The sequence below is a fragment of the Ursus maritimus genome, unplaced genomic scaffold (genome assembly GCF_017311325.1).
Source record: "Ursus maritimus isolate PB19 unplaced genomic scaffold, ASM1731132v1 scaffold_8, whole genome shotgun sequence".
Classification (NCBI taxonomy): Eukaryota; Metazoa; Chordata; class Mammalia; order Carnivora; family Ursidae; genus Ursus; species Ursus maritimus.
In genome coordinates, this window is record NW_024426996.1 from 66,734,921 (window position 1) to 66,751,102 (window position 16,182).

Genomic DNA, 16,182 nt, shown 5'->3' on the forward strand with positions numbered 1-16,182 from the left:
TTTTTTTCTGGGATTTCCTGTTTTCAGTTATTAAAATTTGGATACATACTGTGTTTGAATTACATGTATAAAACTCACCTTCTTGCATTAACTTCATTTGGTTTTGTCCTTACCCATAGAAAATTCATATTGCACTCAGAAAAAAAAAAATATATATATATATGCACTGCAGCATCCGAGTAATAAGATCTTATTACCAACTGATTTTCTTTTTGTAAGTATTAGAACACCATAAAATTTACTTAACTCTGAAACAATACTGAACATAAAAAGTCTTTAACAAGGGTGCCTGGGTGGCGCAGTCGTTAAGCGTCTGCCTTCGGCTCAGGGCGTGATCCCAGCATTCTGGGATCGAGCCCCACAGCAGGCTTCTCCACTATGTGCCTGCTTCTTCCTCTCCCACTCCCCCTGCTTGTGTTCCCTCTCTCGCTGGCTTTCTCTCTGTGTCAAATAAATAAATAAATAAAATCTTTAAAAAATAACTTTAAAGCCAGATAGAGTCTCTCAGTATTTCAGCAAAAGTATTATAACTATGCTCCAGTTGTCCAGGGTTTTTTTAGGTACTAGAAATAGAAGTTTAGTTCATATTCATATTACTATAAATGGCAAACTTCAAAAGCTTAGTTGACTTAATATATCAAAGTGATTCAAATCAATAGGAGGGGTAACAACATTTTGCCATTTGGAAAGAACCCTGATAAAACATATATATCAAATGGGAGAAAAAATGTTGTTAAGGATATGGGCATGATCTGTTCTACTTCTTCCCCTATGTGTATAAAATTCAAGTCAATATGAGTGCCTACATATACACATCTTATGCCAATAATGACTCTTTTTAAGAAGCAGTACAAGATTTAAGTTATAATGGATAGGGAACATAAGAATAATATAAATTGACCCATATGAATGAACAACCTAGGCCGAAGTTTCAGCAACCATGTCATTTAACCTCAGCATAAAAGCACATCTCTGTGAACCCAGGTATTTGTGAATAAAACAAAGTAAGGACTATCCCCTGAGGAATGCAAAATAATTTATTTGAGAATTTAGCCCTTTTGCAATCTTTCAAGCAAAATGCTGTGGGTTTTTTGTTGTTTTTGTTTTTTTGCACAGGAATAAAGAATCTCAGTTTTTATTGGAATGATATATGGTATAAAGTTATAACCACTTGCTAACTTATTAGGGAAAAGCAAAAGGTAAGCTCTAACAGACATGGTACCAGAAAATGCAGGAACAACAACTAAGTAGCCCTTCACATTCTAGTAGCTCTTGTAAACCAGTCAAAGGTGGTAGAAACTGAAACTGACAATAACAATTGCTTACATTTATTGAAAGCATAGCAAATGGCAGGGTCTGTAGATATGCTATCTCATTATTCCTCACAATAACTTGAAAAGGTAAATGTTCTCATCATTCTGATTTTACAGAAAAGAATATGAAGCTCACAGAAGTTTAATAACTTATCCAAAGTAGGTAGTAAATATGTAGTGAAATCTTGATTCAAATTTAAATCTTTGTATTGCTGAAGCCCCCACTCAATAGGAAGTGTCCAGGGAAAGAGATTCAGGAGCTATTCATTCTGCAAATGAAAGCTTCAGCTCAATCTCTGATGGCCAAATTTCAAAGACGCAGTCAGCATATAAAGAATGCTATAGAATGTCAGGGAAGGAACAGATTACCCTAGGCTGAGGTACTCTTGTGTGAGGAAGGAAAAAACCTGAACCTTACAAAACAGCTGGAATCCAGAAAGACAGAAAATAAAAGTGGGTATTCCCTGCGGAGGGAAAAGACCCAATCAGGAACAATTGTGAGCAGAGGCTCTACAATGTTCACAGTGAATGTCTGCAAGAGAGAGGCCATTATGGCTTGAGCAAAGAGCTTGTGTGCAGATTCACTGGGAGAGGGGGCTGGGAGCCTGGGTGGATGTCAGGATGTTAGGACTAGGCAGAATATCTAAAGAGAACATGCTATTCAATAAAAGCCACTGTTCTCTCAGGAAAGAGTCTACATTCTTCAGAACCTACAAAACTATGACAATATTCTGCTATATCCCCAAGGCTTTGCCATAGGGCCAAAACAAAGTGTTGTTGTTTTTAATAAACTGAATGATTTTTGAGACAGGGAGTGATAGGATTAAAAAACACTGCTTTATAAAAACAAATCTGTCTTCACTGTTAAAATTATCTAATGAGAATATAGACTGGATCAAAATTCAATTAGTAGACGACAGTAATAATTCAGAGGTAGCAAAGTGTGCCTGTTCAGGGTTGGGGAAGCAAGAAAACGAAAGATCTGTTCTATCTCAAGGACAACACGGCAGCCATAGAAAGATCACGCCAATTCTTTTTTATACATATGTAAGCTGGATTCCCAATTACTCAATCAGATAGTCTTGTGTGGGTTTTTTTTGTTTTTGTTTTTGTTTTATTTTGTTTTGGAAAGTGTTTATGAAGATATGTTATATAGATTCATTTTCACATAATAGAATGATATCATTGAAGAAAATGCTAAGGCAACCTACAGACAGAGCAAAATGAAAAGTTGGAGAGGTTGTCGTAGTGAACTTGATCATAGTTGTTAGGAATTATTACAATTCAGGATGCTTTTACAGTGAGTACAAACCAGTCCGGTTACAGGACCACGGACAGTTCCCATGGTACTGAGAGCATCTGCTGAGTACCCAGACAACTGTTGTTTATCCCTATGTCTACAGACAACATTCTGGATGTTAAGAGGAGCTCTGTTCTTTGAAATGAAACTTCAGTTCCTTACTGTCTATCTAAATGAAGAGCCATCTCTACAGGTTTGGTCAGAAGGTTCTACGTCCCACTGAAGACCTGTGGCATTTAATCTAACTCAAAGGGTAGCAGGCCCCTTGAGTGAGAAACCAATCTCCCCTTCAAAGTCTCTTCAGCCTCAGGTTTACTGAAAACATTCTAAGGAGCTAGGGGAACCAAAAGATACAATTTAAATTTGATATCAATGAATTTTATTTTTATGATAATATACTAAGTATATAAGTATGGTAAGAAATACAATGAACTAAACATGAAAACTAGCTGATTACAACAGATCATTTGCAATTATGACAACTTATAGGACAAAGTTAAAATAAGTCTTGCATTTGCAAGGTAAAATATATAATATACTCTTCTAATTGTTACATATTGTTTCTATAATATGTGAGCAAAACTTGTTCCCTTGTTGTTATTAAGTATCCAGTAGAGAGGTACTTTAAACTAGAGAAGTGTAAAAAATGAAGTAAAATACAGAAGACTTTCTGTGTCCCTAGTTTAGAATGGTGGATTTTCCTTCTATGGGTTTTAATGGATCCATCAATAAAATAAATCGAAGATGACAGAGTTCCAGGAAAAAAAATGACATTTCTAAATAATATAAATATAGCTATATGACAACATATAGATTAACTCTGTCTTTACCATTTGCCAAATCTTATTGCCAATAATCATTGCAACCCAAATTGAATGCTTTGTTTCCTACAAAGTCATGGCCATAGATGTTTGTTTCCCAAATAATATGATGCCTTGCTCAAAGAAAACAAAGCTAAATCATCTTATAATCTGACGCTTGTCTATAATTTAATATATGTTAAAAAAGGAAAAATAGAATAAGATGAAAACAGAGAGGGTGGCAAACCATAAGAGACTCTTAACTCTAGGAAACACACCAAGTGTTGCTAGAGGAGAGGTGGGGGGGGGTGGGGTAATTGGGTGATGGGCAGTAAGGAGGGCACTTGATGTAATGAGCACTGGGTGTAACATGCGACTGATGATCACTAAATTCCACCCCTGAAACTAATAATACACTATATGGTAACAAATTGAATTTAAATATTTTTTAAAAGGATAAATATAAATATTTTCCCTAACCTGTTTTTTAGAGGCAGTTTTCCTAAAAAGGTGTGGGTACAACTCATTTAGGGTTAAGAGAACTGGATATACAAGCAAATGGAAAGACATGTATTTTATAAAGACAATAAACATTACAGTTTGACTGGAACACAGAGTACATTTTGAGGGCATACTGCAAAATGAAAGAAGAAAAAAGCAGGTGTGATTACAAGTATATCTAAAATAATGTATGTTGGAATTTAACTGTTTTAAGTGTTTATGTTGCGCTCACTAAAGAAACTAAAAATATGTTAAATTTACTTTTATGATACGAATAGCAACTAGCAATCTATTGAATTTTTAAGTTCATATATTTGTACAATTTTTTTTTGCTTAAAACTTGGGATAATTATAACTAGGAATGTTTTCAAGAGACTTGGAAAAGAGAATAAGCTCACAAGTCCAAGCAATAAAGCAAGGCTTAATTTAAATATTCTCCTAAATTATTCAATTAATGGAAATACCTCACAGATACTTGTAAACAAAATTGTTTAAATAATATAACATGTCTTCATTCCAAATTTGATCAGAAGGCAATAAGGTTTTACTGCATCAGTGTTTCAATAAATTAAACACATATAGAAAGTTTATAAGGAAAAATCATATAAACATTGATTATCATTTTGGTGAGGCATCAGTTGGTAATAATATGGCATCAATAGTTTAATTCATACTTGAGTGGGGAATTTAAAAACAGATGTAAATACTATGGAAAAGTGCTGCCAGTGACTATTATAAACACTATAATTTAGTTGGTATTTAATATGATCTTGTTATTCTCAGATCTCACCATCTAAAATGTCAGGAAAAAGAAAGTGATTTACATTGCAGCTGGAGAAAATTCGGTAACAAAATAAAATATATAGGGTTTTATTCCAGTTAAGAAGTTAATAGCAATAAGCCAAAAAATTCTGGGAATTCCTCCTTGGAGATGTTTAAGAGCAAGATAAATGTCCATCTGCCTAGAATTGTTTTAGTGTGGCTTGCCTGGAGGAAGAGGAGTAAGATCTGCTAATTTGCAAAATTTTCACAGCATCAAATTCATATTGTCAAGATGCTGCCTTGAGTGTATTTAGCCAATCCACAAGGTTAGAGTAAGTGCTTCTAGTGAAAATCTTCTGATAACTAGAATTTGCTCCGAATAAGGCCTGAATGTGGTAAATCCAATAAACCTGTTACAGTGCATCAGATGGGGCATTTAGACAGCTCTATACAAAATATCGTCGTATCGTAGTAATGCAGCTAAGGAACATATTTCTTCTGTCTAGACTTCGTTTCTCTCTCTCTCTTTTTTTTTTAAGATTTTATTTATTTATTTGACAGAGAGAGACAGCCAGCGAGAGAGGGAACACAAGCAGGGGGAGTGGGAGAGGAAGAAGCAGGCTTCCAGCGGAGGAGCCTGATGTGGGGCTCGATCCCACAACGCGGGGATCATGCCCTGAGCTGAAGGCAGATGCTTAACGACTGCGCCTCCCAGGCGCCCCATCTTTTTTCTCTTTTCTTCTCTGAATGAATTAGAACAGTAGCCATCCACCATGCAGGATTATCCAAGTTGTAAATGCATACAGTAGAATGATAAATAGGACAGAGTACTGTACCTCTCCTTCCCATGTTGAATATTAATAATGTTAATACTAATATTTATGGACTTTTATTGAGTTGTTACTTGATGACTGATAGTTACCTTTAATAATAATATGAATTAAAATTTACCCTCAATTCTGACTTATTTTTACCAGGCATCTTCTTAACTTTCAACGGTAAAACTAATCTTCATACAAAGCGCCATGAAACTATTTTTTTTTTTTGGAACAATGTAGTTTGAACTATGTTCCAATTATAGAAACATGCATTTTAACTGTAAACTTCTATAAAATTTTAGCTATGATCCTAATTAATTAAATAAACCTATAAATGCACTGTGGTATTTCAATATTGCTCTAAAAGCCTTTGACATTGTTACGTGGAAGGCAGTGAGAATAGTGGAAATCAATTCTAACTTTGTATTGATTCTTTAATAGATTCTAACTTCCTCAATCCACCCTTGTCTGCTGTGACTCGCCAACACATAACATGAATCAACATCCTTGAAGATTCCTTTAGATTTTCTTTCAGGAACTCTCTCCTACAATTCCCTGGTGACCTCAAGCCATATTTTTTATCTTTCATTCCTCAGCACCTACAGCATGTAATATCTTGTTTATAAATCAGGGTCTGGTGTATATTTAGTACATTCTGCTGTATTTTCTTTTTCCACTTATTAGCCCCATGTCCAACTGACCCATACTAGATACGGATCTACCCTAACCATGCCCAATATTGCAAACCACTTCATGTTCTCCTTTCCTAAATCTTTACTACCCCTTTTTAAGGGCTAACTTCTAGTGATTGATTAGTGAGTACTTACAGAATGAAATAATACACTCCATTTCATAGCATTTTACCAAAAGGCCTTTCACATATCTTACTTTCCCTAATAACCACATCAAACCCAAGCAATTATCATATCCATTTTACAGAAGTGAAACTAAGACTCAATGGAGTTTACTAATTTGTCATGTCTACAGATCCAGTAAGCAGCGAGATTCCAAGACTCCGGCCCTAAACTCATCTCCCTGTATACATATTAACTGCCTTTAAATTTGGAGGGAAAATGATGCATGTGGGGGAAGAAAAAGATTTTCAAAATACTGCTAAATCAATATCACATTCTTCATTACACACTGGTTAGCATCTCACTTTTCTTTTTATTTCTAAACTTCTAAAATCACCGTCTTTAAGGATAAATGAAGAGGACATAAGGAGGAATTCCATCATGACTGATATCCTATTCTCAAATGTATCTTAAATATGGAAGATGGGTTACTTATAGACTTGGATTCCCTGAATATCTTTACTAAGAAGATTAAAAGCCACCTGTTCTAAGGATTTAGAGATAATACTACTGTAAGATTGCAAGTGGCGTTCCCAGAGAGTGGTCAACTATAGCCATGACTATCCTTTTAATGTACATACAGGCAAACTGAGTGGGTGCTGTATTGGGATCTTCATATAGTTCTGACCAGACGTAGTATACAAAGGTAGTTTTGAACACCTTACATCTCAGAATCTACCTGAAGACCTCCTCAAACCCTAGCAAGGGAAGATTAAAAAGAAAGCAAAGCAAATCCTCTTAACATACAAGCATTCATGAAAACCTAGGGCCAGAATTTCAGTGGTCTACACATTAATATCTAGGAGTCTATATTTTTCTGTCTTTACCTGTACATTTAGAAGGTACAAATTTAACACAAAAATCATTCACACTGAGGAGAAGATGCAGAGGCCAAAACTTTATAAACAGTCATCCTCTTTGACGACGGAAAACATCTGTCTCACTCTTCCTACTGGAAAAATAATGTATCCCACCATGGAGAATGCTGAATATAAGTTAGTTCTTAAAAAGCGCCTGTGCTGTTTATCACTAGCTAAGAAATATTGAATTCCTGATAGTTAATCTCAGCACACAGAGGCTTCCCCCCCACCACATTCCAAAGTAATGTAAAAGCTAAGGACAACACTTTATGTCCTAGCATTTGCAGTCAATCAAAAACAATCATTTTCAAAGGCTTATGTAGTATTTTAGAATTTATAAAGATACATATTGACAAAATTAGGATTGTCACTGAAATCTTAAATCTGATATGTGTCTACAACGCAATAGGCATTTGCAAAGAAACCCACTTCTATACAAGATACTAAAAAATTCAGAAACGTGGGTTTCCTTTACTTCATGCTTTTTTTTTTCTTTTTAAAGAGGGCTATACGCATATTCTTTCATAAAGATACGAGGGGAAAATATGTAAGAGAAATAGTCACACAAAGGGAAAGACATAATTTTCTCATTCTCACACTTTTGGCATGTAATGAAAACAGTGATCTAAAAGTGATAAAAAAAAAAAAAAAGCTATAGCTCCAGGCTCCACGCATACCTAACAAGAAAATATTATCTACTCTTTCTGAAAAAAAAAATAGTTTGTATTCTGCATTTCCAATAAACACTGATAACAGAAAAGGGAGTTAATGATGTACATTGACAGTAAAAATGAAGAAAATATGCTGTAAATACTTTTTAATCAAATCATTTCTTGAGATTTCACAAGATTAATCACAAAGCTTAAAGAATGAGTTTGATAACAATTTCAGATGCAAGATACCTTCTACATGAGAATTTCTCCAGATAACTTGTAAAAACAATTTAAGACTTATTGTTACAAGCTCTCCTAAGCAAGCATAAAGATAAATAGGCCTTTCACTTTTTTTTCTGACACATTATTCAATATACCTTTAACGTTGAAAATAGATAACTTTAAAACAACAATATAAATTAGAAAAAAAAATACTTACAGATTTTTAATGTCAACTGCCCCACGGAAAGCCTTCCTTGGAATTGCCTGAATTTGGTTTTCACTGAGATCACTAAAAATGACGAAGAAGGAAAAGGTCGAGTTATAAAATAGCATTTAAATATTATTTGAATCAATGTGTTTGACAAATGATAAAACACCTCTTAAAAAAGCTGAAAAAATTGTACCAGGATCATAATTAAATCCATATCATTACATGCAATTTCTAATCCAAATAATTTACATTTAAAATATAGATTAAAAGGCTGAAGTAAGTGGTTTTTTGAAGTACTTGTCCAGATCTTTAATTTCATAATAAATTATAAAATAGGATTCTCTTAAATTTGAGTTGATTCAATTCTGTGTTATAAACTATTTCTTTAAAAACCAAAAAAAAAAAAAAACCAAAAAATAAATAAAACAAAACAAATAGTAAATTGTCCCTAACTCCATTTCAAAGGGTTCTGAAGTTTTAGTACTTGATATTTCTCCAACATCACTGGCATAACTTACAAAGTATATAGGAAAGAAGTCCATTAAAATGGACCAGAGAAGAGCAGCCAAAAACTGATAAAACCTGGGTAGCATGATTAAGTTTTCACAGCGCTTTAAGTAATCTTGAAAATGGAACACGGCAGTACCAGCCCAACAATAAAACCAACAGTTCTTGCATGAAATATTAACAGTAAGATGATTTAAAACCTTCTTTAAATAATTCTATTAAAACCATAAACACAGACTGTCTATATTTGCATTTTAATTTAATTGAGAAATACATTTTAATCAAGGGGGGGAAAAAGCACTCTTTCAGTTGGAATGAGAAGTTTGTAAAAATCACTCGTCTCATGAAATGCATCGTTATTTTTCCCTCAGAGTTCAGATGCAATTCAATGAGCTCACATAGTATTAGCCTTAACAAGTAGGATATGAATATACATGCAGGAAATGTAACTGAAAACAGAAAAATACTCATCTAATTTTAAGTCATGCTACCACACAGCAGAAAGTTGAAATATCAAATAAATAAATTATTACAGTCACAATGATGGTGCTAAAATTATCTTTAAAATTCTAAGATAACTGATGCTCATTAAGAAAGATGAAGCTACTAACCCCGGGTGCAGAGCTGATGAAAACAGAGCCATTTTCCAATGATGTGGAGGCGTATGGGGCAGATTCATCCACATCCTCTCCCCTAATGCTTATGACCAGAGCTTGTTGTTCACATACTTGTGGCCACGCCATAGAGATAATTGGCAGATAGAGAGATTTAGTGTGTGGTCCTGACCTCATTAGCACCAAGTTTTAAACAACTGAGATTTGCGTTCATATCTCAATATCCGCAACGTCCAAATAAAAAAATGTTCGCTAAGCAATTTGTAAAGAAATGAATGTTAGTCCATTTAAGGAGTAAAGGTCTTTAGGGGAAAAAAAAGCAAAACACACAAATTTTATTTCAAACAGTAAATTTACAATATGTGCTTATGTAGGAGTTAAGGCAGTCATCCATTTCCTAAGTGCTATAGCTCCGTTTCTGCTTTCAATAGTTTCAGTATATCCCTAAGAGTAATAAAACTTCATTTCCTTAAAAATTGCTTATTTCTCCAGCTTGTCATTGATTCAGACTGACTTCCTTCCCTTAATTACATCAGGTTAAGAATGTTTAACAGTGTATATTTAACAGCCTTGATGCTGGAAAAAGTGTTGAAAGGAGGCTACCGAGCAAGGAGAAAGTAAAGAAAAACACTGGAAAAAAGAAAAATCAGAACGTAATAAGAAATGAGGAGGGAAAAAACGTTGAACCCAAGCAAATCTGAATCAGCAATGTTCCATGAAAACCAACAGTGGTGTTGTTAATGCTGTGTCTCTGTCAATTCAATGTTTTCTCATCACTTGTGTTTCTCTATTTCTCCTAAGACAAAGACTGCCCTGGAGGCTGTAGGTGAATAAAAATGACAGAGCTGTTGTCTTCAGATCTTGCCAGCTTTCCAGGCTCTGCAGTCTTCCCACCCAGCCGGCTGGGGCCATTACATTCGCCACCTACAGTCTCAGTCCTGCTCAGTCTCTAGTCACAGTTTTTCCAAGGGTCCTGTTCTTAATGGGGAGATGGTGGGTGGGGAGAAAGTCAGAGGGATGATATTAGGTGGTTCATAGACATATCACTGAAGAAAGTGAAATGCACAGTCAGAAGACCATTCCTTCTAAAATGGATTTTAGTAGAAGCTTCTGAGTCCCATAGGCAGAATTCTAGGATGTGGAAGAGTTTTAAACTGCTAACACTTACCAATCTTTTCTTTTTATGAAAGAATGAGAAACTGTCAACTGTCAATCTCAGAGCCTCAGCCCATGTCAATGGTTTTTATGTGGCTGCCCTCCCCCCCAGCTACACTGCTTCCCAGACTAGCTTACAGGGTCTCTGCGTTTGTGTCCAGTCCACCAGAGCAGGCAACTTCAGTTAAGTGGACCATGTTCATCGATGACAAGAGAAAGAAATATAACATATTTTCAGCACCTAAAAAATAGTTAATTTTTTAGAAGTAATATATTACCAAATACGAACTGTATTTCCTTTAATCCCTGTAACCATCCTACCAAGTAGGTTTAACATTATCCTGGTTTTATAGGAAAGGGAATTAAGCTTCAGAAATGTACGGTATTATTGCTAAACAATGAGGCAAACTGTTTAAGTAAATGTATAAGAAATGCAGATAAATACTGAGTCAGGATTTGAGGATTCTGAAGATGATACAACGGACTACTTAATCTCAATATGTCCTTCCTGTGCCCCAGAACTTAAAAGGGTTTTCCTTAACTTATCCTAGCCTCTGGTTTATGTCCTTTGCAAAATGATGGATTGGGCTATTTAGAACAATGACTCATATTTTCTATATATAATCAGGGGGAGGTTACCAGTTATTTCAATCCAACATATATTCATTTAAGATCTACTACATGCAAGGTATTGGCTGATGTTGCAGGATTACTGGGCTGGGGTAAAGCCCATTTCCTGGCTTCAGGAATTTTCAAATCCAGTAAAGAAGATAAGCAAGTAGCCAAATAGAAGGCCAATTAAGAGATTTAAACAAATTATCATGAGTCTACAAAAGCAAGACAGCACACTAAGAAAAAAGGTAATGTGAATGTGTAAAGGCGATGTAAAGGCGATTGAGCAGAGGAGCACTTCTACTGAAATAAACAGCACAAGCGAAATATGGAGGGGGAAAAACAGAACTTTTCATGAGAGTAGGCTTTGGTCTGATTTGCTTGGAACGTACAACATCTACAGTGGAGTAATAGGAGAGTAGGTCAGAAGGTTAAGTCAAAGGTGTAATGACTGAATTTTTTGGTACCATTTGAGAAGTGCATTCTTATTTCAGTACACAATGGTGGAGAGGGAAGGGTGGTAGACAGGAGCAGGACAGAGGCTGTACTTTAGATAAATTAAACTGGCAATAGGATTTAGGATGAATACGTGGAGTCAACGACTTGAGTCTGGAAGACCAGATACAAGACTTCTGTGATAGTCAGGGAAAGGGTAGTGAGAACATCAAGCAATATAACAACTAACAATATATCACTTGCTTACCATGGGCCAGTAATGCAGCATCTCCCACTCTATAGAGAGAAAAGGTGGAGAAGATTAACAGCGATATCAGGGATGCATGAAAAACCAAAATGCAGAAGTGGATTGTATGTGGATATGGATTCGGCAAGGGAGAGAAAGGAGACAGAAGTTACTCTGAACTTAGTTTAAAGGTAGTGTTAATAAAATTGGGAAATCAGAAGAGCCATTTGCAGTGCCCATTATGAGTTTGGTTTTGGAAGTTTTTCAATCCACTTAGAAAGATGTGACATAATATATCACACAGTTCGGTGACAACAAAGACAGTATATGGTAAGTAAAACATGTACGGTAACTGAGAAAGGTGATCCAGAAGATCAAAGAAGTAAGTCACTGGAGGTTAGATGGGCTCAGGCCACTTTCCAAACAGAATGGGATTATTTTTGAACCTTGATGAAAATGACAGAGCTCAGTAATTCTCCGCCTTCAGTGTTGGAGAAAGGGATGGTAGGGAGTGGTTGGCTGGAATCCAAGGAGAGAGCCAGCATGTCAAAGGAATTAACAGCATAGACTGCAGACCTAGACTATCTGAGATTGACTATCCGCCATTTATTAACTGCTTACCCTTCTGTGTCTCAGTTTCTTCATCTGCAAATGGAATAATGATAACGCTACTGCATAGGACTATAAGGTGAATTCAATGAGTTCATACTTCTATGTTTTTAATTAAAAAATTCTTTAAAGATTTTATTTATTTATAAGAGAGAGAGGTCATGAGTGGGGGGAGCGGCAGATGGAGAAGCAGGCTCCATGGTGAGCAGGGAGCCCAACGCAGGGCTCAATCCCAGGACCCTGGGATCACTACCTGAGCCGAAGGCAGGTGCTTAACTGACTGAGCCACCCAGGAGCCCCAAGTTCATACTCTTAAAATGCTCATTAAAAAATACTCAAAAAGTATCTGCACATAGTAAGCACCATGGAAGTGTTGGTTATATACATGTTACAAGTGTTTTACTCAGAGACTGTTGTTATGTGCCCCTGAGTGTACTACTTTGTTCCTTGAAGACCACTGCAGGCGATGTGAGACATTACTGATGGGAGTGTACTGTTCTGTGAACTGCGTGGAATGAGAAAAATGAGTCAGAACTACTGAGTTAGCAGGATGGAGCTGCCAAGGGAAGAGTTTGTAATTATATCACTAGGAAGAAGAGTGTAAAAATGTGTTTCAGAGTAGGAAAATGGCTTGATTGGAGTTGATTTTTAGGAAGATTAATCTGGAAATTGAATTTTGGAGCAGGCAAGGACAATGGGCAGAGAACTGGTATTGGGCAGTGTTGGTGGAGAGAGACAGTGAGTCTCCAGTTAACAAGAAAATTCTTTTTGGTGAATATTAAGTAATGAACTTGTGAGTTTGGCTCAGGTCCAAATATAAGGTCCTCAATGCAAGTTAAGGTTATTTTCATCTCAGGGGGAGTCTGCAACCACTCAAATTTTCTGAATAAGGAAATAACAAAATATAAAAGTGCAAAAAGTGGAGAAGACAAGTGTAGAAATTGGGGAACTGGGATTGAAGACAAGGAGACTAGTTTGGTTTTATGATATTTTGAACTCAAGTAAATGGAAATAAATGCTATGCTCATAAATTGGAAGAACTAATATTGTTAAAATGTCCTTTTTAAAAAATATTGTTAAAATATTACTACCCAAAGGAATCTACAGATTCAGTACAATCCCTACCAAAATTCTAATGCCATTTTTCGCAGAAATAGAACAAACCATCCTAAAATTTGTAGGGAACCCCAGAAGATCCTGAATAGCCAAAGCAATCTTGAAAATTAAGACGAAACTGGAGGTATCACACTCCTTGAATTCAAATGATATTACAAAGCCATAGTAATCAAAACATTACAGCAGTGGCATAAAAACAGACACATATACTGATGTAACGGAAGAACCTAGAAATAAACCTATACCCATATGTCCCATTAATCTATAACAAGGCAGCCAAGAATATGCAGTAGGGAAGGATGGTCTCTTCAATAAATGGTATTGTGAACTGGACAGCCACATACAAAAGAATGAAGCTAAACCCCTATATTAGACCATATGCAAAAATCAATTCAAAATGGATTAAAGATGAACATAAGACCTAAAGCCATAAAACCCCAAGTAGAAAATATGGGAGGTAAGCTCTTGACATCAGTCCTAGCAATAGTTTTTGGATTTGACACCAAAAGCAAAGACAAACAAAGGCAAAAATGAATAAGTGGGACTATATCAAACCACAGAGCTCTGCGCAGCAAAGGAAACCATCCAAAAAACGAAAGGCAATCTACAGAATGGAAGGAAATATTTGTAAATCATAATCACTGATAAGGGGTTTATATAAAAAATACATGAATTACACATACAATCAACAGGAAGGAAGGAAGGAAGGAAGGAAGGAAGGAAGGAAGGAAGGAAGGAAGGAAGGAAGGAAGGAAAGAAAAGAAGAAAGAGAAAAATCATTCTCATTAAAAGGTATCTTAGTGATATGACATATCACATTGATTGTTTTGTGAATGTTAAACCACCCTTGCATCCCAGGAATAAATCCCTCTTGATCATGGTGTATGATTTTTTAAGTATATTGTTGGATTTGGTTTGCTAACATTCTGTTGAGAATTTTTGCATCTACATTGAATAGACTTTTTTTTTCTAAAAGACATACAAATGGCCAACAAGTACATGAAAAAGTCCTCAACATGACTGTACACATCAAATGCAAATATAAAACCCACAATGAGATTTCCCCTCACACCTGTTAGAATGGCCACCATCAAAAAGATAAGAGATAACATTTTGGTGAAGATGTAGAGAAAAGGAAATCCTTGTGCACTGTTGGTGGCAATATAAATTGGTGCAGCCACTGTGGAAAACAGACTGGAGGACCCTCCCCAAGTTAAAAATACAATCACTGTATGATCCAGCAATTCCACTTATCGGTATGTATCTAAAGGAGAGGAAATCACTATCTCAAAGCAGTATCTGCACTCCCAAGATTATCGCAGGATTATTTACAATAGCCAAGATATGAAAATAATCTAAATGTCCTTTGATTATTAAATGGATAAAGAAAATGTGGATAGAGAAATGAACACAATCGGAAAGATACAATGGAATATCATTCAGCCATAATAAAGAAGGGAATTCTGCCATTGATCACAACATGGGTGGACTCTGAGGGCCTTGTGCTAAGTGAAATAAGTCAGAGAAAGACAAATACTGTATTACTGTACTATCTCACTTATATGTGGAATCTAAAAAAAACCCAGAACTCATACATTCAGAGAACAGACTGAGAGTAAACAGAGGAGGGGTGGGGTTGGGGAAATGGGTGAATATGGTCACCAGGTACAAACTTCCAGGTTATGATTAATAAACTCTGGGTACATAATGACTATAGTTAATGATACTATCTTGTATGTTTGAAAGCTGCTAAGAGAGTAGATCTTAAATTTTCTCATCCCAAGAAAAGTTTTTTAACTATGTGAGGTGATGGGTATTAACTAAACTTATTGTGGTAGTCATTTTGCAATAAATACATATACCAAATCATAATCTTGTACATCTTAAACTAATACAATGTTGTATGTCAGTTATATCTCAATAGAACTAGGGAAAATACCACCCCCCAAAAAGGTTATTGCAAGTGCTCAGTTCAATATTAAAAATATTGAACATTTTGAATTTGAAAGCCTGGTTTATTCCACTTTCCAAGATCACAAAGAAGTGAAAATAGCTGGAAAGGCTGTCTGATTCTGAAGTTAATCTTGATAAGAAAGATATGAATGAGGGTGAACATAAGTGGTTTCATTGTTAAAGGTTCTATGTTCTTGGTATTTGCACAATTGGAAAGATTCAGGATCCCCAGAGCCAGGCCTGAGTAGTGGCCCTCATTGTTATCAGCCAGGAAACCCTGGAGTTTTCCATTTTAGATCCTCCCCCTTCTACTACATCCAACCCATTTCCCTAACTACTTCAATAGTGTCTCCAATCAAGTCCCCTCCTACTATTCTGCACTGCCATAGCCACTGCTAGGATATTCATCACCATTTCGGACGTGAATGACAATCCAAACTCATCTCTGACTTAATTTATGATCTTTCCAATGCATCCTCCACACTGGCACCAGTTTTATTTCCAAAATTTAAATCATATCAAATCACCTCCTCTTGAAGTCTTCCTCATCTCAGTTAAGGAGCCACCATCCTTACAGTTTTCGGTCCAAAAACTGTACAGTCTTCATTGTCATTCCATGTTCTTCCACACCCCATGTTCA

The 16,182-nt window shown here is 35.8% G+C and overlaps 1 protein-coding gene across 2 annotated transcripts in view; it reads right to left on the reverse strand.

The window, feature by feature from the left end:
* SLIT2 (slit guidance ligand 2) overlaps positions 1–16,182 on the reverse strand; it is a 344,854-nt gene that overhangs the window by 133,419 nt on the left and 195,253 nt on the right. For both annotated transcript variants that reach the window (XM_040625101.1, XM_040625100.1), the window contains exon 5: positions 8,301–8,372. In XM_040625101.1, the coding sequence (XP_040481035.1) occupies positions 8,301–8,372 (72 nt within the window). The remainder of the gene's footprint in view (positions 1–8,300; positions 8,373–16,182) is intronic.